At 40.4% G+C, this 25,121-nt stretch overlaps 1 protein-coding gene across 3 annotated transcripts in view; it reads right to left on the reverse strand.

The window, feature by feature from the left end:
* Positions 1-452: 452 nt before the first annotated feature.
* The window catches only part of xpot (exportin, tRNA (nuclear export receptor for tRNAs)), an 85,223-nt gene continuing 60,554 nt past the window's right edge, over positions 453-25,121 (reverse strand). For all 3 annotated transcript variants that reach the window (XM_072268189.1, XM_072268190.1, XM_072268188.1), the window contains exons 19-25: positions 15,014-15,203; positions 13,797-13,913; positions 13,592-13,707; positions 8,210-8,257; positions 7,282-7,353; positions 4,528-4,584; positions 453-1,002 (exon numbers count right to left, since the gene is read on the reverse strand). In XM_072268189.1, coding sequence (XP_072124290.1) covers positions 976-1,002; positions 4,528-4,584; positions 7,282-7,353; positions 8,210-8,257; positions 13,592-13,707; positions 13,797-13,913; positions 15,014-15,203 — 627 coding nt within the window. In that variant the 3' untranslated portion in view covers positions 453-975. The remainder of the gene's footprint in view (positions 1,003-4,527; positions 4,585-7,281; positions 7,354-8,209; positions 8,258-13,591; positions 13,708-13,796; positions 13,914-15,013; positions 15,204-25,121) is intronic.

Here is a 25,121-nt window from a genome sequence, read left to right on the forward strand (position 1 = left end):
GAGAAGTGTTTTGATCAAGGTAAACAAGAGGCAGAGAGAGAGTGGATGGCCAGAGCAGAAATGGCTAATACAAAGGGGCATAATCTTAAACACAAGAGATTCTGCAGATGCTGGAAATCCAAAGCAACACACACAAAATGCTGGAGGAACTCAGGTCAGGCAGAATCTATGGAAATGAATAACTGGGCCAGGACCCTTCAACAGGCATTTTAAGGTGTTTGGAGATGCCAGCAGTGGATTTTTAAAAAAATATAAAACACAGTGAGTGCATAGAATGTGCTGCTGGGGTAATGGTAGAGGCAAATACATTAGCTGTGTTTAAGAGACTCTTAGATAGGCACACAGATGATAGAAAGATGAAAAGGAAAATGTTTAAATGGTTAAGGTAGAACAGCTCAGCATTGTAAAAATACTGCACAAAAATAAACAAAAACACTCGGCAAAGACATCCGACTGAAATTTATTTTAGTTCATTATATGCTAGGGACTGAAATTCATGTTTAGCTTATTAGACATCTTGAACAAATGCTTTCTCATCAAGCCATAGAAATGTACATATAATGTAATGGCTAATCACTATTAACAAGAACAATTCCATATTTTACATTGAACTCTTCTGTTCTGAATATCTTTTTTTCAAAAAGAAAATGAGACTGTGTAATATGGCATCCAACTTCTGCACTCATATTGCAGGACACAATTCAGTTTATTATACAGGAATGAGAGTGTTTCGGCAATAGCACTGACACTTTCTCAATAAATGTCTAATAAGACAAAATATAAGTAATTGGTTAACAAATTACTTCAATGTAATTTAAATAATGAGCTAAAATATGCAGCCTACACAAAACACAAAGCCTTTCTGGGAATTGCACAAGGCTTCTTCCAACATCAAGAATCAATTCCAGCAAACTGCATAAATTAAGTAAAATGAAGAGATTCTTAGGATGCTAAATCAAAAATCCAGATTCATTCTCAGGGCTTTGCTCGCTGAAAGAATACCTACAAGAGAAAACAGAAACAGCTGATTAATTTTCTATTTTAAGACATATTTTGAAGAGATGTTTTGAAATTACTAGCTGCATCAATTTATAATTAGGCATGATTTTGCAAGCTTCTGCAAACTGAAGATCAAAAAACATTCCACTGCCTGATAAATATTGGAGAGTTTTTTTGCCAAGCTACAGAAGTTACAATTTGAGGACTACTTGTTCTTTCCTTGTTCCAATGAGTAATATCTGTGACATCACTGCCCTACTGTCTGCGACTCATGAGGGACTCCTGTCTCTGATATGGTAGAAATGAAAGGAAAATTGTCAGGTGTTCAAAGATTCATTTCCTTATTTTTCCAGACAGTTACTGGAAAGATAAAGAAATGCAGTAGAATCTATGATAAACCACACAATGATGAAGATCAACAAACAACTAACGTGCAAAAGAAAACAAACTGCAAATAAAAATACTGAGAACATAAGTAGTATAAAGTCCTTGAAAGTGAGTCTGTAGGTCGTTGAGCCTGGTGGTTGTACAGAAATAGCGTTCTCGATCTGGTGGTGTGGGCCCTAAAGCTTCTGTACCTCCAACTTAATGATAATAGCAAGAAGAGAGCACGGCCATCTGGCTAGGCATAGCTCAAAATCCATCTATAAATCCGCTGATGATACCACAATTGTTGGCAAAATCTCAGATGGTGACGAGAGGCTGTACATGTGTGAGACAAACCAGTTAGTTGAGTGTTGCCGCAGCAACAACCTGGCACTCAATGTCAGTAAGATCAAAGAGCTGATTGTGGACTTCAGGTAGGGCAAGTCGAGGGAACACAAACCAATCCTTAGAGGGGTCAGAGGTGGAAAGAGTGAGCAATTTCAAGCTACTGGGTGACAATATCTGAGGATCTAACCCTGGTCTCAACTTATCAATGCAGCTATAAAGAAGGCAAGACAGTGGCCTTCATCAGGAATTTGAGGAGGTCTGGTTTGACACCTAAAACACGCAAAAACTTCTATAGATGTACAGTGGAGAACTTTGTGTCTGGCGGCATCACCATCTGGTATCGGGGGGGGGGGAATTGAAGCAAGCTGCAGAGAATTGTAAACTTAGTCGGCTCCATCATGGGTACTAGCCTCCGTAGTATCCAGGACATCTTCAAGGAGAGGTGTGGCTTCCATCAAGGACCCCCACCACCCAAGTCATGCCCTCTTCTCAATGTTACCATCAGGAAGTAGGTACAGGAGCCCGAAGGCACACACTCAGCGATTCAAAAACAGCTTTTTCCCCGTCATCTGATTTCTACATAGACATTGAACCCATGAACACTACCTCACTACTTTTTAAATTCTGTTTTTGCACTACTTTGCTTAGTTTAACTGTAATTGCCCCCCCCCCCCATTTATCATCTATTGCATTGTACTGCTGCTAAGTGAACGGCATAAGCCGGTGATATCAAACCTGATTCTGATCATGGTGATGGGAGATCCTTGCTCCTCTCCTTGTAGATGTACATAGTGAGGAGGATTTTGCAGTTTTGCACTGGGCTGTATCTATCACTTTCTCTAGCCTTTTCTCCACTTACCCACTTAATGAATATCATAGCTGTGATCCAATTGATAATTGATTCACAACAAATACGGACTCCTACAAGGAAATGCAGTTTAACCGAGGGAAATCAGTTGAAGATAGTATTAAAGAAAGAATTTTAACGATGCTGGCAAACCTAATCAGGAAGGATAAACTCTTCTTGGGCTTCCAACCTGGTACAGGTATGGATTACAACTGACATTTCAATGACAAACTCTGCCATTTTCATCAGGATGAAGATGGCAGAGTTTGTCATCGAAACATTGGTTATAATTGATACTGCTACCCAGCAGGAAGCCAGATGAGAGTTTATTCACCATATACACCGGGAAAGCACCAAACCTCTTTTTTACTGATCAGGAAGGCTTTAGAAATGATTACAAGTGGGTCAGGAAATCGGAGTGAAAAACACAATACAAGTGCAAACCCCAAGGGACAAAACAGATTGTAAGAGTTTTAATTTATTTTTAACTTCTGCTATTATCTTTAGAAAACCTCATTCTTAAAAATGCAAAGACAAGAAAAATTATGTGCAAAACAAAAATGATGTAAAAATTAAACTCTGCCAGAGTTTTCAGGGAAGCAGAAAAAAAATAAGGGCAATAGAGAAGTTAAACTAAAAGATAACAAATCTCATACTTTGGACTCAACGTTTAAAAAGGCAGGCTACAGATATATTTGGTGTATTGGTTTTCATCGAAGTTATCTAAATGTTAAAATGGTTCCTGCTTAACTGATATTCTACACAAGAGAATTATGGACCTTTAGATCAGTTGACCTGGTAGAAGTGAGGGGGAAAATAGACACCATCAGGGTAACTGGAAAATTACCACTGTCTAAAGCTAAGACCTCAATCATGGCTGATCTTTTTCATCCCCGTTTTCCCTGTAACTTTTAACCAATCACTACCAATCAAGAAACTATCAATCTCTGCCTTAAATACATCCAATTATTTGGCACCCATAGTCCTCTGTGGCATCAAATTCTATAGATTCACCACCATCTGGTTTAAGAAATTCCTTCTCCTCTCAGTTCTAAAAGGGACACCCCTTCGTTTGGAGACCATATAGATCCCAGAATCTCGTGTTGATGGAAAAATCCTCCATACATCCACTCTATCCGGGTCCTTCAGTATTTGGTAAGTTTCAAGGACATCTTCCCTATCCTTCTGAACTCCTTCAGTACAGGTTCAGACATATCAAACAGTCCTCATATGGTAAGCCTTTCATTCCTGGGATGAACATCCCCTGCACCGTCTCCAGGAGTCAGTACATCCCTTCCTTAATCACGGTCCCCACAATTGCCCCTACTGAGCTGGAGAGTTGGTGAGTACATACAGAAAATAAGGGCTGCACGGTAACATGGCAGGTTTACATGACCAGCAGTAGCAGCGGGGTTCAATGCCCGTCACTGTCTGTAAAGAGTTTGTGTTCTCCCTGCAAGTGTGCAAGTTTCCTCTGGGTGCTCCGATTTCCTCCCACATTCCAAAGACGTACGGGTTAGGGTTAGTAAGTTGTGGACATGCTCTGTTGGAGTTGGAAACATGGTGACACTTATGGCTACTTATCCTCGGACTGTTTTGGTCGTGGACAAAAACAACATATTTTGCAGCACGCTCGATGTACGTGTGACAAATGCTAACCTCTTTCATCTTTAGGTTACCGGGAGAGAATTAAGGGGGAAATGGGAATTGAACTGTGAACCAGCATCGATTTCATGAGCAGAAACATAGGAGAATATGGGGAAAGACCAAGGCTTACAAATGGGATAAGAAGTAAAAATACCAACAATCCCAATGGGTAACTGGTGAAAAGCTTCAGAGAAAGATAAGCAACTGGTAGCAGTTGTACTCATGAATAAGAATCTGATGTTGTAAGATAGCTGACGAAGATTTACAGCTACCAAATTATATAATTTTTATATTTACCTCCCTCACACCCATTGACTTACCTTTAGATAATTTTTGAAGATTTTACCATCAGGTTGTTGAAGTGCTTGACAAAACTCCTGTTAAAAAAATAAACACATTTGAATTATTTCTCTTGCCTTTCACCAACATTAGATAATTTTTAAAAAAGCTTTTGTTTGAACTTTGAAGGCAAAGAACTTATTTTACAAATAAAAGGGAGTGCAGGCAGGAAATCTGTCAGATTTCAACACTTCCAGGTTGTTGCAAAAGACCCCTTGCAGCCAATCTCAGGGTGAGGGAGACCCCTCTTTTGCACACCCACTGCTTGGAAATAAAGGAACAGGGAGCAACTGTGAAGGTGCAAAGTAATCCAATATTAATCCTGTGCACTGCCATGTACCAGCAACATATTGAGAGCTGGGGTAGACAAGTGGTATGAACCCTGATCCAGCCCCGAAATGTCCTTCCATAGGTGTTGCCTGACCCGCTGAGTTCCTCCTGCACTTTGTGTGTTGCTCAAGATTTCCAGCATCCGCAGAATCTATTGCGGGGGTAACTCCTCCTGAGCCGTTTTAGTGTTCCCCTGCTTTCTAATCATGACTTCTGTAGTTTTTTTCATGCTTCCCTTATAACCAGTTGCAAATTTTAAGCCTCTTCCTTGTCTCATCATTTGCCTCAAACACGTCACAGTTCACTTTATTCACTTTTTTTTGTGTGAGATTTTCCCCTTTTTCCACAGCCACGGCAACATTTCCTGAGTATTAATGAAGGGCTGAACATCTAAAACAATTGTTGCCACCTGGAAGGTGCTCAATTTGCCAAGCTGCTAAATGGTGACTGTATGTTATCCATATCAGCTGTCTGCCCCCAGATAACAAAACAGGTTCTGTTTTTACAAGTATTCTTGGTCAACTTTGTCCAGAATTTGGAAAATACTAAAAACGCGGTGGCAATACCGCCACTGTATTTTTTATTTGCAGATACAGCAGGGAATAGCCCATTCTGCCCATCGAGCTGCACCTCGCAGCAAACAACCTATTTAACCCTAGCCTAGTCACAGGACAATTTACAATGACCAATTAACCTACTAACCAGAGGAAGCCCACAATCTTCTCACAGACGGCGTCACAATTGAACTCTGAACTTTAGCTGTATTGTAATGAATGGCATCAAAAGCACAAGCGGCAGTAGAAACAGGTACAATTGTGTTTAAAAAAGCATTCAGACAGGTACACGGATAGGATAGGTTTAGATGGATATGGATCAAATGGAATTAGCTGAGGTAGGCAACTTGGTCAGCATAGACAAGTTGGAATGAAGGGCCTGCTTTCTGTGCTGTGTAACTATAACTCTACAACAAGAAAGAGTAGAACTTCACTTGCCCTATCATTGAAATGTTCCCACGACCTATGGATTCACTTTTAAGGACTCTTCATCTCGTGAGCTAAACATTTATTGCTTATTTATTATTATTTCTTCCTTTTTGTATTTGCACAGTGTGTCTTTTGCACACAGCTTGAACGCCCAACGTGGTCTTTCATTGACTCTATTAAGGGTATTATTCTATTATGGATTTATTGAGTATGCCTGCAAGCAAATAAACCTCACAGATGAGATTCGTATATGGTGATATTATGAACTGAAACAATAAATTTACTCTGAACTTCGTACTAAAAGAGGAGAATTACATCAAAATAGTTCCATAGGGATGAATGTATGTACAAAGTACATACATCAGACTTTTGAATTCGATATCATGGGAGCTCATGTACATGTAGGAGTGTCCACAAGTCAGGCGCTTGTAACCAGGAACAACCTGTATTCCAGTTTTCAATGTGCAGCTATTCTGTGACTGGCCCTTACCTGCACACATCATAATGTATGAGCCCCAGTTAAAGCAAACCTCAGTTACCCCACAATAGGGCTGTCAAGCATCCATCAAAATATTACACACATGGAAGTAAGGTGTGGAGTCTGGGGAGGTGGAATTTAGATCAGCTTTTCTTTTGATCCAAATTCTGTTGTTCTTTTGTCAGACAACCCAATTTTAACTTCTAAATGATAGCCTTATATTGAGAAACCAATGAGCAGTTCTGGTCTCCCTACTAGAGGGGAGCTGGAATTGGCCCATATAAGGCCAGAATAAATTCAAAAGGGCATGATTAACAATTATTACTCCGATAATTTCTGCCCCAGTGTCTTCAGAGTTCCACTTGCTTTCAACTCATGTTCTCTATATTTATTGCTTATTTATTTTAATTATTAATTTGTTTTCTTTTAAATTTGCAGTCTATTGCATTTTTTTTTTCTTGTTGTGTGGAGTATTACATTGATTCTCTTGTGTTTCTTTGTATTTACTGTGAATGCCCACAAGAAAATGAATATCAGGGTAGTGTATGGTGTCCTATCATCTTTGGAATTCCTTTATTGAGCTGCTTGGTCAGCATACGTGACATATATGGACTTCGATAATAAATTTACTTTGAACTTTGAAACAGCCAAAACACTAAGCACTGCAGCACCTGATAGTCATACAGGTCCTCCCCAGCTTACAAACAGCTGATTTATGCATAGCCTGTACCTACAGTGTTTGTGAGACCAGCGGACAGATTTGTCCGCTGCTCCAGGCATCTTCTGCAGCCTGGGACCTTAGTGTGTGATTGCATTTCCATTAGTGAACTGCTCCAGTTATGGAACAGAACCGTGATGTAAACTGGGGACGATCTGTATTTGCAATAAATCAGATAAAAGAAAAGTGATGCTCCAAAGTTAAAATATTTCAAATTCTCACCAACCTGACTTATTTCGGGGGCTACCTGTAATGACTGCAAGTATTCTTGCTGAAGATACTGAATGAATTCGGGCCCCTGAAATGCAAAACGCTTAGTGAGTAACAGAACACGTGGTGACATTCATTTTGCAACGAAATAAAAAATGGAACAAAATATCACAAATGCTGGGAATACTCTGGAGACTCGTCAATATCTGTGGACAGAAACAGTCTATTCTCTTGGATGACTTGAGAGAACAATGAGAAGCAAAACTGCCTTTCACACATCTCTGGAGCATTCACAACATTTCCTGTTTTTTTTTCTCCTTTTAGAGTTTCAGTACCCACAAGATTTTGCTTTCACTTTCATGTTTAAGAATGGTTTCTACACTCAGTGGCCACTTTATTAGGTACCCCTGTACACGGCTGATTAATGCAAATATCTAAGTAGCTAATCATGTGGCAGAAACTCAATGCGTAGAAGCATGCAGACATGGTCAAGAGGTTCAGTTATTCACACCAAACATCAGAATAGGGAAGAAATGTGATCTAAGTGACTTTGACCATAGAATAGTTGTTGGTTTGAGTACAGTATCTCAGAAACTGCTGACCTCCTGAGATTTTCACGCACAAAAGTCTCTAGAGTTTGCACAGAATGGCACGAAAAACAAAAAAAATAGAATCAATGAGCAGCAGTTCTGTGGACAGAAACACCTTGTTAATGAGAGAAGTGAGAGAATGGCCACACAGGTTCAGGCTGACAGGAAGAAGGCAGTAAGTCATGTGTTATAACAGTGGTGTGCAGGAGAGCATCTCTGAACACACATGTTGGACCTTGAAGTGGATGGAATCAACAGAAAACCACACGAGATTCCACTTCTGTACCTAATAAAATGGCCAGTGAGTGTATTTTAAAATATAAATTTGGAGTTAGAAGAACAAAAGATCCTTACCCTTTTGAGATGAATTGTTTTCAATGTTACAGCACATTCTGATAATGCCTACATATAAAACAAATTTAAATCATTAAGAGTTAACAAAAGCTGTTTCGATTCCTGCCACAATTGGTCCCTACACTCTAGGCTGCTTGTGGGAACATTTGTCCAATATACGTGGTGAATAATAAAAGCAAAAGATTTACATAGTCAATTAAAAACATTTTAATTGTAGGCAGACAAGTAGAACACATAAATTTTCATGAATCAATGGAACTGTAAATTGGGAAATACGGGAAAATGCTTACTAAACTGCCCAACATATTTAAAACGTGGTCTCTGTAACTGGTCCCTGGTAATGACATATTGCGTACAAGGCAGAAACAGACCTTTGGCTAAAACATCTCATACTAGTGTTTAATCTCACTAATCTCCTCCTACACTGCATTAACTCCTACCCTCACCAAATACATTCCTTTCCCCATACTGCTCATTTACCCATCACCCACCAACCAAGACTCTCCTATATCTTAAATGCATCGATGCTAATCACCTCTTGGGCTTACAGGTGATTGGTGGCAAACAGTCAGCATCCTTTCCTGACACAGGTGGCACTTGTATGGCAAATGTCAACAGCAACAAGTCACTGTTCGAGTCTTGATGGCAACAACTAAGACTGAATTTAGGGTCAGGTGAGTGTCACTTACCTCACAGATATACTGCCTCACCTCACAACTTATTGCCACAGGTCTGTACTAAAGCACGGAGGTGGTGTCAAGGGATATAATTCAAGTTGGGATGGACTCTGTTACTTCAATCAGATTGGTCAGAAAGACCTGCTCTCGGTCATGTTGGTTGTCTGATTAGTACTCGCCTTTCTAAGAGGTTATTAATCCTTTACCTCAATTTTTTTCCTTTCTAGTGGTCTACCATGAATGTTAGATATCTTCAGGTCAGACATTTCTTACAAGAATATTTTCCATATACACAAGACTCTGACCTGTTAGACGTTATTTTAAAAATGAACCCTTTAGTGAAAGGTTTCATTGGGAAAATTTATAATTTACTATTGCAACAGAAAAACTATCCTTTACTTAAGATTAAGCAAGACTGGGAAAGAGAGCTTAACATGACCTTGATAAGAGAATTTTGAAGCTGGTTAATTCTTCTTCAGTTTGTGTCAGTCATTCTCTAATTCAATTAAAAATTGTACATCGTTATTATTTGACAAAGGAGAAATTGTCTAAAATATTTCCTAATGTAAATAGTCAGTGTGATAGATGTAAAACTGAGATAGCTACATTGACACATATGTTTTGGTCGTGTTCTGTATTGAAACAGTTTTGGAAATCTATTTTTTCTACAATTTCTAAAGCTTTAAAAATCAATTTACAACCTAATAAATTGACAGTTTTGTTTGATATAATTCCTCAATATATTCACAGTATTTCTATATCAGACCAACACGTAATTGCATTTGTCACATTATTGGCTAGAAGGGCTATTTTATTGAAATGGAAAGATGCCTCTGCTCCCACTTTCATACAATGATTCCCTCAGGTGATGTTATGTCTTAGTTGGGAAAAAATTAGAAGTCGAACTTTTGATCCTAGATTTGATTTTGAGAAAAGGTGGGGTCCTTTTGCCCATTATTACCATTTGATTTGAGTTAATTAAGATGGTCCTTTTCTGATGCTTGGGTACATGGATTTGGTTGGCGGATTGATGTCTTTTTTAATGGAAGCTTGTATGGTGTATAGCTCTGGGTTTGTGCTCCAAATGGGTTTCCCCCCCTTTTTTTTGTTATTAGGGTTTTTTTTTGTTTTAGTTAGTAGGGGCTCTTTTTTCTTTCTTCCTTTCTTCCAAAAACAAATAGCATTAACATTTTGTTTTTTTTAATTATTGATATACTGTTCAGTTTGATTGATAGTTTAACTCTTATTCTATATATGGATATGTTGTTTTGATTATTTTGATGTATTTTTCTCTGTTGTTGATTTTCAATAATAATTAATAAAAAAGATTTAAAAATGAAAATGAATGTTAGGCTTGTATGTCTACCCTTACCCAGGCATTTCCCTGCTGCCTTCTTGAGAAAGGGTGACCATATTTGCTGTCTTCCAGTCAACTTGTGCTCAAAGATTTAACTCTCAGCCAGAGATCCAACAATCCACTCCCTTGTCTCTCAGAGCAGCCTGGGAGCAGCAAGGCAGTCCTGGCGATTTAACCACTTTTGTGTCCTTCAAGGCACCCAGCGCATCCACCTGCTTAATGCTAACATGCTCTGGTATATCACCATTCCCCTCCCTGAATTCTCCAGCTATCATATCTTTCCTAAGTTTCTTCCACATTTTTCCCCAACCAACCCAGTGTCCACAGGTTTTTATTTAATTGGTTCTTAGACTAAGTCAAATCAAAGTGGATAGCCAGAGTGTAGAAACGGCTGATACTATGAGGCATAACTTTAAGGTGTTCAGAGGAAATTATAGAGGAATGTCAATGGTGTTATTTATTACTCAGAGAGATAGGTGCGTGGAACACATTGCCGGGGTAGTGGTAGAGGTAGATACGTTAGAGACACTAAGAGACTCTTAAACGGAGGGATACGTGGGTGGGAAGGGTTAGATTGATCTTGGAGCGAGGGTTGGCACAATATTGTGGGCCGAAGAGCCTGTACTATGCTAAAAAAATTCTAAACTCTCAAGAAGCACAAGTGCTGATAGCTACACAAATATCTTAACTAATGCAGGTGTTATAAACACAATTAATGGTAACTAAACTATTGAAATAATAACTGTACCTAAATCTGCCTGTTGTACACAACTATTTAATTCAGTTATGGTCTATTGCATAATTACTACGTGCAAATTAAGACCTACCATTCTTCTCTAGGTTATGAACACCCAACCTAAGGACACCCATACATAGTGAGCTTTCATATTATTAAATTCAAAAGTACAACTTAAGTACAAACATTTGTATGAATGGCACAACTGGTCTCTCTCTTACTTCCCCCTCTCCTCCCCTCGATTGAATCTGGAGTGGCCGCTGCATCTGAGCATGTCGCCATCTAACCTGTTGAATGCGTTTTTGATGCCAATCATTACAAGACATTATCAAAGGTTAATTGATTATCCCATTGGTTTCAATAACTCAATTACCATTAATTACATCAGCAATGGTTAGACATTTCTACAACTTTCCTCACTTGGACTATTAGAGATTAATTTGGTTACTAAATTGAGTGAGCAATTTTTGTACATCTTCTGACTAAATCAATTATCCAGTCTCTTCTGGTTCCCATCTCACTCTTTCGCTTCTCAACTGCCTATCACCCCTCCTGGTGCCTCTCCGCCTTCCCTTTCTTCCATGGTCCAGTTTCCTCTCTGATCAGATTCCTTCTTCTTCAGTCCTTTAGAGACTGAGCAAAAGTCTTTGGCACATATATATAGCTAGGAGTGCCTAAGATTTTTGCACAGTACTGTTTTGTCAATGAGGAGCAGAAAGCCAGTTTGTAAATCTGGCAGGAGCGAAGGATGTTGGGAATGGCGACGGTGGTGTCCCGTGGGAGGGGTGTGTGACAGGTGGCAGACAAGGAGTGCCAGGGGTGGGGGTGGCGTGGGTGCAGACACACCCAGCCCCCAGGCAAGATCATTTGATTCCAAACAATTGGTTTATTGATCATTACAGAATGTCTCTCCGGCGTTTCCCACTCCCTCCCCTCTCCACAGCCATGATTCCCCTCTCCCTGCCCCTTTTCCCCACTCTCAGTCCATAATAGAGACCCATATCAGAATCAGGTCTGTCATCACTCACATATCATGTTTTCTTTTGGTGGCAGTACAATGCAATACATAAAATATTACTACAGTACTGTGCAAAAATCTTAGGCTCTCGAGCTATACATAATGCTGATAAAAATTATTAACCCCACCCCCCCAGAAGTATTCATGTTTTATTGCTTTACAACATTGAATCCCAGTGTCTTTATCCCAATTTGTCTTTATTTGACCCTGATCAACAGAAAAGATTCTTTTGCATCAAAGTGAAAATAAATGTCTACGAATTAGTCTAAATTTATTACAATTATTACAGACAAAATAATTAATTGCATAATTACTCAAGTCAGTATTTAGTAGATGCACATTAGGCAGCAATTACAGCCTTGAGTCTGTGTGGATAGGTCTCTATCAGCTTTGCACATCTGGACACTGCAATTTTTCCCCATTCTTTACATGGGAATCATGAGTGAACAACCCTTTTCAAGTCCAGCCACAAATTCTCAATTGGATTGAGGTCTGGACACTGACTTGGCCACTCCAGGACACTAACTTTGTTGTCTTTAAACCATTCCTGTGTAGCTTTGGTTTTATGCTAGGGAAAACAAATCTTCTCCCAAGTCATAGTTCTCTTGCAGACTACTCCAGGATTTCCCTGTATTTTGCTGTATTCATTTTACCCTCTACCTTCACAAGCCTTCTAGGGCCTGCTACAATGAAGCATCCCCACAGCATGATGCTTCATGATAGGGATGATATGTTTTTGATGGTGTATGGTGGTTGGTGTACAAAAGCCAAACATAGCGTTTAGTCTGATGGCTAAAAAGCTCAATTTTGGTTTCTTCAGACTATAGAACCTTCTTCCAGCTGACTTCAGAATCTTCCACTTGCCTTCTGGTAGACTCTAGCTGAGATTTCATATGAGTTCCCCCCCCCACCCCCCAAACAGTGGCTTTCTCTTTGCCACTCTCCCACTGCGACTGGTGAAGCACCCGGGCAACAGTTGTATGTGCAGACTCTCCCACCTCAGCCACTGAAACTTGTAACTCCTCCAGAGTTGTTATAGGTCTCTTGGTGACCTTGCTCACTAGTCCCCTTGATTGAACTAACTGTACTGCAAGGGATACTCAGGGACTTGAAAACTTTCTTGCATCCATCTCCTAACTTGCACTTTTCAATAACTTTTTTTGCAGAGTTGCTTGGAGGGTTCTTTTGTCTTCATGGCGTAGTTTTTGCCAGGATACTGACTCACCAGCAGCTGGACCTTCCAGATACAGATGTATTTTTACCACAGTCAATTGAAACACCTTGACTGCATATGGTGATCTCCATTTATCTAATTATGTGACTTCAAAAACCAATTGGCTGCACCAGTGATGATTTGGTGTGTTATGTTAAGGGGGGGGGGGAGAGAAGGGGTGAATATTTATGTAGAACATGAAAATTTCTGGGGGGGTGGGTGAATACTTTTTATAGATGCTGTATATGTGCCCAAGACTAGTGCCTAAGAATTTTGAACAGTAATGTACTTCCTCTAATTTGGATAGCAATTGACAATTAAAAGAAAAACCATGGAAAATAACTTGCAAATTAAAATTTTGTTAAACTACACTGCACATACCAAGATGGTCTGAGCATCAGCCAGATCAAAAGTTGGTTTCAGGGGTGCCAAAAAGCAAGCCGGCACAATGTGCTTGTAGATGAAATCTTCAAATCCTAACAGACAATCTTTACCCCCTAGAATAAAAAAATGTTTAGTCAAACATAGTCAAACAGTTTGTTAATATAAAATTAGACTCGCCAGATGAAAAATGATTGGTTCTTACCCCAAAGCTCTACTAGTTTTGAAAGGATAATAAAGCAAGTTTTCTGGGCAATTGGATCTGGGAATTCCACTGCCCCTTGAATGACTGTAAACAGAACTTGTTCTACATTCTGTACACCTAGGAGAAAGATTAAGATCTGTAGAAAATAATTCTGCTGATTAGATTATGAAATATATCAAATTTATTGAAGGAAGAGGGTAGCACTGCAAAGCCTTGTTAAAAGTGGACTTGGTTAGACTGTTAACAAGACCCCAAAAGCATCCCAATAATCCAGACGCAGGTAGCACATGGTAACATTAATGCTTGCAAGTCCTATTGAGAAACTTGGGAGCAAAGGAAGCTTTCATGGAGGCATTCAAAACCATGAAGGGATTGTGACAGTAAATAAGCCAGATCCAAATAAGGGTAGCAGGATAGCGTATTGGCTGGTGCAACACTTTACAGTGCCAGTGATCAATTCCCACCGCTGTCTGTAAGGAGTTTGTTCTCCTCGTGACCACGTGAGTTTCCTCCAGTTGCTCCCGTTTCCTATCACATAAAGGCATATAGGTTAACAAGTTGTGGACATGCTATATTGGCACCAGAAGCACAGCGACACTTGCCGGCTGCCTCTAGGACATCCTCAGACTGTGTTGGTTGTTGACACAATTGACACATTTCGCTATTGTTACAACAGTGCCAGTAACATGAAACTAACTGAAATTTGCACCTTGCATTTTGTTAGCTTGTCAATCTTCAGTCCATACCACTCAGAGCTTTGTACTAATATTATTTTGTGATTGCATATGAATTGTAACTATGTGTGCTGTGTGTGACTGTATGTATTGTGTTTTGTACATTGGCCCCAGAGGAACAACGTTTTGTTTAGTGGTATAGATGTGTACGGCTGAATGACAATAAACTTGAACTTGTATGTTTTGATATGTGACAAATAAAGCCTATCTTTATAATGCACTGTTAAATTGAGTTGGTAACAACAGAATACATAACTTAAGGTTTCTGGCTATAGAGAGCAGTGGAAAAACTGTTTTTTATAGTTCTGATGACTGATGAAGATTACTATCCGTGCAGGCATCACGGATAGTAATCCATCAGTCAGATAGTAAAGTAAGAGTGTAAAAGTAGGATCAGCGGTAACAATGTGGAAGGCTATCTCAAAGGGCCTGTAAAATAGAGCAGTTGGCTTCCTTTCCTGGATTAACATTACGCTGACTTACCTTGATTAGCAATGACCTCACTCATTCCACTGCCTGCAACTGTCTGTAGGAATGCAAAGTAACTCCGGCGTAGCATTTGGTTTTCCAGAGCAGCAGTCTGGTCATTTTCTTCTGCAGGCCGTGCTAATACTTCAAAGATTGCTTGAACCAAAGGCATAAATACCTGCTGTAAAAATGGTGAAATCTGTGTCTGTGGAGAGAATGGTAAGAACCAAAGGATTATCAAGAGTTCGCCAAAACAAGAAAAAAACCTTTCAACACAAAATACAGTTAAATACAGCAGTTCAATGACACCAAGAAATAAATAATCTCAAAAGCCAAAAGTCTGTACAAAGGAGAGTGGGGCTTTCCAGGGACGTGTTCAGCCTGTTTGACTGCACTATGTCTGTACACTGTCTGTCTGTGACTCTTGCCTTACTGAACTTCCACACTCAGAGAAGGCTGTGCAGTGTCTGCACTATTCTGTTAGCATACCCTTGCCTTGCTGCAGCTTCCAAGGTCCCTCCAGGTCAGACATCATTCCAAGGGAAATACAAACCCCATTTCCAGAAAAGTTGGGATATTTTCCAAAATGCAATAAAAACAAAAATCTGTGATATGTTAATTCATGTGAACCTTTATTTAACTGACAAAAGTACAAAGAAAAGATTTTTAATAGTTTTACTGACCAACATAATTGTATTTTGTAAATATACACAAATTTAGAATTTGATGGCTGCAACACACTCAACAAAAGTTGGGACAGAGGCACGTTTACCATTTTGTTACATCACCTTTCCTTTTAATTACACTTTTTAATCGTTTTGGAACTGAGGATACTAAGTGTAGTAGACTTGCAATTAGAAATTTTGTCCATTCTTGCTTGATATAAGACTTCAGCTGCTCAACAATCTGTGGTCTCCGTTGTCTGATTCTCCTCTTCATGATGCACCATACATTTTCAATAGGGGGTAGATCTGGACTGGCAGCAGGCCAGTCAAGCACACGCACTCTGTGTCTACAAAGCCACACTGTTGTAGCCCGTGCAGAATGTGGTCTGGCATTGTCCTGCTGAAATAAGCATGGATGCCCTGGGAAGAGATGTCACCTTGATAGCAAGATATGTCTCTCTAAAATCCTAATATATGTCTCAGAGTCAATGGTACCTTCACATACATGCAACTCACCCATGCCGTGGGCACTGATGCACCCCCATACCATCACAGATGCTGGCTTTTGCACCTTTCGCTGGTAACAATCTGGATGGTCCTTTTCATCTTTGGCACAGAGAACTCAATGCTTGTTTTTCCCAAAAACTAGCTGAAATGTGGACTCATCTGACCACAGCACACGGTTCCACAGTCTTTCGGTCCATCTGAGATGAGCTCGGGCCCAGAGAACTCGCCGGCGTTTCTGCATAGAGTTGATGTATGGCTTCCTCCTTGTGTAATACAGTTTCAAGTTGCATTTCTGGATGCAACGACGGACTGTGTTGAGTGACGATGGTTTTCCGAAGTACTCCTGAGCCCAGGTGACTATAATTGTCACAGTAGCATGACGGTTTCTTAGGCAGTGCCGCCTGAGGGCACGAAGATCACGCGCATTCAACAGTGGTTTCCGACCTTGCCCTTTACACACTGAGATGCCTCTGAATTCTCTGCATCTTTTCACATTATATACTGTAGATGTTGAAAGACCTAAATTCTCTGCAATCTTGCATTGAGAAATGTTCCTTTTGAACTGACTAACAATTCTCTCACGAATTTTGGCACAAACGGGTGAGCCACGACCCATCCTTGCTTGCAAAGACTGAGCCTTTGATGGACGCTACTTTTATACCCAGTCATGATACCTCACCTGCTACCAATTAGTCTGCTTAATGTGGAGTCTTCCAAACTGGTGTTACTTGAATATTCTGAGCACTTTTCAATCTTATTTTAACTCTGTCCCAACTTTTGTTGAGTGTGTTACAGCCATCAAATTCTAAATTTGTGTATATTTATAAAATACAATTAAGTTGGTCAGTAAAACTATTGAAAATCTTTTCTTTGTACTTTTGTCAGTTAAATAAAGTTTCACGTGAATTAACAGATCATAGATTTTTGTTTTTATTCCATTTTGGAAAATTTCCCAACTTTTGTGGAAATGGGGTTTGTATATTGCTATCTCTTCACACGGAGCACTGCAACATTTTAAATGGCTTCACAGGCAATAAATTGTGACCTTACTAGTGACACCAACATCTCAATGCTGTAAGAGTTTATGAACACAAGGCATTTATGTTTACAATCACATACATCTTCTCTGTCTGTTGTAAGATGATGCCAGCTGGTTCTGAGCTGGATATTCTACATATAGTTGCAAGAAAAACTTTGTGAACCTTGCAATTATGTGGTCTTCTGCATTAATCACTCATAAAATGTGATCTTCACCTAAGTTACAATAATAGACAAACACAATCTGCCTAAACTAATAACTTTAACTTTATTGTCGCCAAACAGTTGATACTAGAGCGTACAATCATCACAGCGATATTTGATTCTGCGCTTCCCACTCCCTGGATTACAAATCAATAGTAAATAGTAAAAATTTAAATTATACATCATAAATAGAAAATAGAAAAGGGAAAGTAAGGTAGTGCAGAAAAAACGAGAGGCGGGTCCGGATATTTGGAGGGTACGGCCCAGATCCAAGTTGTACCACACAAACACTTGTTCTTTTCATGTCTTTATTGAACACATTTATTCAATCACAGTCCAGGCTGGAAAAAGTATGCAAACCCTTGTATTTAATAACTGATAGAATGCCCTTTAGCAGCAATGATCTCCACCAAACGTTTCCTGTAGCTGCTGATCACACTTGAATAACAGTGAGGAGGAATTTTGACCATTCCTCCATACAAAACTGTTTCAGTTCATCATTATTTCTGGGATACTTTGCACGAACAGCCCTCTTCAGGACATGTCACAGTATCGCAATTGGGTTAGGGTTGGAATGGACTGACTTGGCCATTCCAAAACACAAATTTTCTTCTTTTTTTAAACCATTCTGTTGTAGATTTACTCTTATGTTTTGGATCATTGTCTTGTTGCATTATCCAACTTCTATTAAGCTTCAGGTGACAGATCGCTACCTTGACATTCCCCTGTAAAGTGTCTTGATACAATTTTGAATTCATTGTCCCCTCAATGATTGCACGGTGTCCAGGGCCTGAGGCAGCAAAGCGGCCCCACATCATGATGCTTCTTCCACCATTCTTCACAGTTGGGATAAGGTTTTGGTGTTGGTGTGCAGTGCCCTTCCCCCCCCCCCATTCATAACGGTGTGCATTTCTGCCAGAAAGTTCAACTTTTGTCTCTCTGTCCACAGAACCTGTCCCATAAGCATTGTGGACCCATATAACAATTACAGCATGGAAAAAAGTCATCTCGGCCCTTCTAGTTCATGCCAAACTCTTACTCTCACCCAGTCCCACCAACTGCATTCAGCCCATAACCCTTCATTCCTTTCCTGTCCATAGAGCTATCCAATTTAACTTTAAATGACATCGAACCTGCATCTGTGTAAGTGAAAAGGGGGATTAGAGTACGGGATAGGAAGGGTTAAATGGTGTATGTAACCTGGAAAATATAGCAGGGGCAGGAACTAGACAACAGAACCGGGCACGGTTAGGATGTTGCAACTGCATGCTCATTTCTTAAAACAGAGGTGCTTACTGACCAGTACCTCTGCACGTGAAGCTATTGTGACCATGATGAAATTGCTAACCACAAACCGTCACAAGCGTGGACAGGGGAAACAGGTGCTAACTGAAACCTTTTTTTCCTGGATATAAATGTAACCTTGTACTCGTGCTAGGCAGAGTTGATTGCCAGACGCTGTAGATGCGTATGGTGGTTACCTCTCCTCGGATCAAATTAAATAAAGAATTGCTCGAGCGAAAACGTAGCCTCTGAGTGTTTTCTCCGACTGAATAACGAATTGATAAAGACACATCAACCACTTCTGCTGAAAGCTCATTCCACACAGCTACCACTTTCTGAGTAAAGAAGTTCCCCCTCATGTTACCCCTAAACTTTTGCCCTTTTACTCTCAACTCATGTCCTGTTTCAATCTCCCCCACTCTCAATGGAAAAAGCCTATCCACGTCAACTCTATCTATCCCCCTCATAATTTTAAATACCTCTATCGAGTCCCCCCTCAACCTTCTACGCTCCAAAGAATAAAGACCCAATTTGTTCAACCTTTCTCTGTAACTTAGATGAAACCCAGGTAACATTCTGGTAAATCTTCCCTGTACTCTCTCAATTTTGTTGACATCTTTCCTATAATTGGATGACCAGAACTGTACACAATACTCCAAATTTGGCCTTACCAATGCCTTGTACAATTTCAACATTACATCCCAATTCCTATACTCAATGCTCTGATTTATAAAGGCCAGCATATCAAAAGGTTTCTTCACCACCCTATCAACACGAGATTCCACCTTCACGGAACGATGCACCATTATTCCTAGATCTCTCTGTTCTAGGGATCCAGGTGGCCTTTTGAAAACTTGAGACATGCAGCAATGTTTTTTTTGAAGAGCAGTGGTTTCCTCTGTGGTGTCCTCGCATGAACACCATTCTTGTTCAGTGCTTTTCTTATAGTGAACACATGAACAGAAACTTTAGCAAGTTCCTGAGATTTCTGCAGATCTTTCTCTGTTACCCTTGGGTTCTTTTATACCTCCTTCAGCAACCATTCCTAGGGAGAGTATCAACAGTACTGCATTTCCTCCACTTGTAGACAATTTCTCTCACTGTGGACTGATGAACACTCAGGTCTTTAGAAATTCTTCTGTAGCCTTTTCCAGCTTCATGCATTCTATAATTCTTTTTTTAAGGTCCTCTGAAATTTGTTTTGATCGAGGGATGGGGCACATAAACAGATCTTTCTTGAGAAGAGCAGGCTCTGTCAGTAACCTGACTTTGTGTGTCTTTTTTTATAATATATGTATATATGGCAGGGCTCCTCTGCAACCCACACCTCCAATCTCAACTCATTCAAATAGCTTTTGAATGAGGCATTACACCCAGAGGTTCACATTTTTTTGAACCTAGACTGTGATTATGTTGTACTCAGTATTGATGGTATTGATGAGAAGTACAATTGTTTGCATGTTATTATTTTAGGCAGAATGTATTATCATGGCTTGGATAAAGATCAGACCACATTTTATGAGTAATTAATGCAGAAAACCAGGTAACTGCAAAGGGTTCCAAACTTTTTCTTGCAACTGTACAAATAGTACTGTTACACAAGGAGTGACAGACTCCTTCTAGACTAGACACCAAAATATCAAGCTCAGAGTCTGACACGTACTCCCATTTGACATTTGTTCAGTAATAAAACACAGCCGAGTTCTTGAAGGGCAACATAAAAATAAATCAGGTAAAACAATAAAATCTGCTATAGGAACTCAAGTGGGCCGAGCAGCATCTGTGTGTGGGGGGGGGGAGCGGGGGGAAGAGAGAGGATTGTTGACATTCTAGGGGTCAGGGTAGTATGTATACTATCAACTCTCAAGAGCAAAACTGCAGTGTAGACATTTGCATAATGCTTTACAGTGCCAGCGATCAGAAGATCAGGGTTCAATTCCCAATGCCATCTGCAAATATGTTCTCCTCATGTGGGTTTCCTCTGGGCTCTCCAGTTTCCAAAGACATACGTGATAGTAAGCTGTGGGCCACCCTAAACACATCCCCAGACCGTGTTGATCAGTGACTCAAACTGGACATTTCGACATACAGGAGACAAATAACTCTAATAATTATTAATTAAAATGATCTGAAATTAATTGGACAGCCATTTCAAAAAGCCAAAATGATAGCCCAAATGGCCTTCCACGTAGGCTAAAATATATGACATAATTAAAGAAGTGAAACGAACAAAATGCTAGAAATACTGAGAGAAGGCAGCATTTGTAGAGACAGAAACAATTAATCTTAAAGGTTGATGCCCTTTCATGCATAGATTTCAGTAGAGTTATGCAGGCAAATATCACAGTGCTTGCCCAAAGTAATTCCACGAACATTGACAAGACTGCTGGTTGTGAAGTCAGCACTTCACAGAGATACACAGAACTGCAACAGGATCTTTGACCCTCTCACTCCATGCCAACTAGCAAACACCCATTTACATGAACCCTAAACTAGCCACTTATCTTATTGCCTTCACATTCTGACCAACTCCTGTCCAATTCTCCCACGCACCTACACAATATGGGCAATTTACTGCAACCAATTGTTTGGTACGGCAATTCAACTGCCCAGACACTGCAGAGTAATGCACTCACCACGGGCACATCCTGCCCACCAGTGGTAGCATCTACATGAGGCACATCCAAAGGTCACCAACATCCCTCATGCCATCTTCTCACAGCTACCATTGGGCAGGAAATATAGAAGGCTGAAGTCCCACATTACCAAGTTCAAGAACAGGTTTTTCTCTTCAACTACAGGTTGACCATTCAGCAATCAGTAATCCGGTTCCACCGCTGCTTTGGACATAATTTTCACCAGCCTAATTTCAAATTTCCTGCATTGCCATGCCAACCCGTCGCCACCATCTTGGTGGCACCATTAGTAGAAATAGCTGTTGACACAGTCTTTAAAAGAAGCAAGTTGTTCCTCTGTGTTATTCTACATTTATTTTTATAATCTGTGATTATCTAGCCCCAGTCAGGTCTTCATTGAATAAAGGAAGTGCTTCTTGTGATGTAAAGCGCAAACACCATACGTTATCTATACAAGGCAAGGTGGAAGTTCTGAAAAAACTTGACAGTGGTGTGAAAAGTTTATGTGACTTGTATAACACTGGCTCTTCTACAGTTCATGATATAAAGAAACAACAGGAAAAGTAGCTGCAGTCCGTTGCTGACAGTGAATCAAAAAATCAGATGTGCATAAGGAAAACAATGAAAGATGGAAGATATTCACAACTAGATAAAGTTCTGATAAAGTGGTTTAACACACACACACACACAGGGTACCCCTGGTCAAAATTTCTGTTACTGTGAATAGCTAAGCGAGTAAAAGATGAACTGATTTCCAAAAGGCATAAGGTTAAAGATGACAGATTTAATATTTTAAGCAAGAAAACTTCTCTATTTCCATCTTTTAGTTTCAAAATAACAAAAAAGGAAAAGGGCCTGAAGTAAAAGTTTGGGCACCCTGCATGACAGTACTTAGTAACACCCCCTTTGGCAAGTATCACAGCTTGTAAATACTTTTTGTAGCCAGCTAAGAGTCTTGCAATTCCTGTTTGTGGGATTTTCACCCATTCTTCTTTGCAAAAGGCTTCTAGTTCTGTGAGATTCTTGGGCCGTCTTGCATGCACTGCTCTTTTGAGGTCTATCCACAGATTCTCGATGAGGGGACTGTGAGGGCCATGGCAAAAACTTCAGCTTGTGCCTCTTGAGGTAGTCTGTTGTGGATTTTAAGGTGTGCTTAGGTTCATTATCTTGTAGAAGCCATCCTCTTCTCATCTTCGGCTTTTTTTTTTTACAAATGGTGTGACGTTTGCTTCCAGAATTTGCAGGTATTTAATTGAATTCATTCTTCCCTCTACCAGTGAAATGTTCCCCGTGCCACTGGCTGCAACACAAGCCCAAAATATGATCGATCCATCCCTGTGCTGAGCAGTTGGAGAGGGGTTCTTTTTATGAAATTCTGCATCCTTTCTTCTCCAAACATACCTTTGCTCATTGCGGCCAAAAAGTTCTATTCAAAAGGTTCAAAGGAACATCTAAACGAGCCTGATGCATTTTGGAAACAAGTCCTGTGGACTGATGAGGTTAAACTCGAACTTTTTGGCCACAATGAGCAAAGGTACGTTTGGAGAAAAAAGGTTGCAGAATTTCATGAAAAGAACCCCTCTCCAACTGTTAAGCACAGGGGTGGATCGATCATGTTCTGGGCTTGTGTTGCAGCCAGTGGCATGGGGAGCATTTACTAGTAGAGGGAAGAATGAATTCAATTAAATACCAAGCAAACATCACACTGTCTGTAAAAAAAAAAAGCCAAAGATGAAAAGAGGATGGCTTCTACAACAGGATAATGATCCTAAACACACCTCAAAATCCACAATGGACTACCTCAAGAGGCGCAAGCTGAAGCTTTTGCCATGGCCCTCACAGTCCCCTGACCTAAACATCATCGAAAATCTGTGGATAGACCTCAAAAGAGCAGTGCATGCAAGATGGCCCAAGAGTCTCACAGAACTAGAAGCCTTTTGCAAGGAAGACTGGGCGAAAATCCCCCAAACAAGAATTGAAAGACTCTTAGCTGGCTGCAAAAAGCGTTTTGCAAGCTGTGATACTTGCCAAAGGGGTTGTTACTAAGTACTGCCATGCAGGGTGCCCAAACTTTTGCTTTAAGCCCTTTTCCTTTTTCATTATTTTGAAACTGTAAAAGATGGAAAAAAAAGTAATCTTGCTTAAAGTATTAAAGAAATGTGTCATCTTTAACTTCATGCCTTTTGGAATTCAGTTCATCTTTTACTTGCTTAGCTATTCACAGTAACAGAAATTTTGACCGGGGTGCCCAAATTTTTGAATGCTACTGTATATATACATATACATACACATATGTACACACACACAAACTTGTGTGTCTCTCTATATTAGAGCTAGGGTGCCTAAGACTTTTGCACAGTATTGTACTTGTCAATGTGAAGCAGAAAGTGAGTTTGTAAATCTGGCAGGAGCAAAGGATGTTGGGAATGGTGAGGGTGGTGTACCACAGAGTGGCGTGGGACCGGTGGCAGAGGAGTGCCGGGATGGGGGGTGGTGTGGGTGCAGACACAGCCAGTCCTGAGACACCAGGCAAGGTCATTTGACTCCAAACAACTGGTTTATTGATCATTATAGAATGTCTCGGGTGCTTCCCACTCCCTCCTCTCTCCCTTCTCTTTTTCTCCAACCACTATTCCCCTGCCTCCTTCTCACTCTCAATCCACAATAGAGACCCATATCAGAATCAGGTTTATCATCACTCAAATATGCCATAAAATGTGTTCTTTGTTTTGCGGTATCAGTTCAGAGAAATACCCTTGCTATACAAATGTGCTAAGACCTTTGTACAATACTGTATCTCTTTCACCCATCACTTCCCAGTGTCTTACTTTATTCCGCCCCCCCCTCACACCCCACCTTCCCCCTCACTTGGTGTCACTGATTATCTGCCAAGCTTGTACTCTGGCCCATTCCCCCACCTTCTTATTCTGACTCCTGCCTTCTTTCCCAGCCCTGATGAAGGGTTGTGGCCTGAAATGTCAACTGTTGATTCCCCCTCCAGAGAAGCTGCCTGACCTTTGCGATCCCTTGCATCCAGCTACACAGGACCCGTGATATAATGCCTGACCACAAAGGCAGCAGCTCCACCAATACGAAAGGCATGTTTGCTTCTTGAGAGCATCTGCCTAGACTTTGTGCTCAAGCCTCTTGAACCAAAACTTCTCACTTGAAGGACAGAATTAAACCAGGACAACTGGGTTGGTTAGAAAGCCAACTTATATAGGTTTTAAATTCCTTAGCGTTAGCGTATCAGAGGATCTGTCCTGGGACCAGCACACAATTGTCAGCACAAAGAAGGAACAACAGCTCCTAGACTTTCTTAGAAGTTTGCATAGATTCAGCATGTCACCAAAATCCCTGATGAGTTTCTGTAAAGGCACTGTGGAGAGCATCCTGACTAGCTGTATCACGAACTGGTGTGGAAGCAACAAGAGTAAGGAAAACAAAAGGCTAAAGAAAGTGGTGGATACAGGCCAGTCCATGACAGGCAAAGCCCTCCCTACCTCTGAGCACATTTACATGTACTGCTACCACAAAATGCATCCATCATCAAAAACCCCCAGCCTCCACCATACAGCCCATGCTCTCTTCTCATCACTACCATCAGGCAGGAGGTACAGGAGCCTTGGGTCCCACGCCACCAGGTTCAGGAACAGTTATTACCCTTCAACCATCAAGCCCCTGAACTGGCGTGGATAGCTTCAATCACCACTACTTTAAACTGATATTACGACCTACAGACCACTTTCAAGGACTATTTTTTATTTGTACAGGCTATTTTCCCACTTT

Source organism: Mobula birostris, chromosome 9 (genome assembly GCF_030028105.1).
Source record: "Mobula birostris isolate sMobBir1 chromosome 9, sMobBir1.hap1, whole genome shotgun sequence".
NCBI lineage: Eukaryota > Metazoa > Chordata > Chondrichthyes > Myliobatiformes > Myliobatidae > Mobula > Mobula birostris.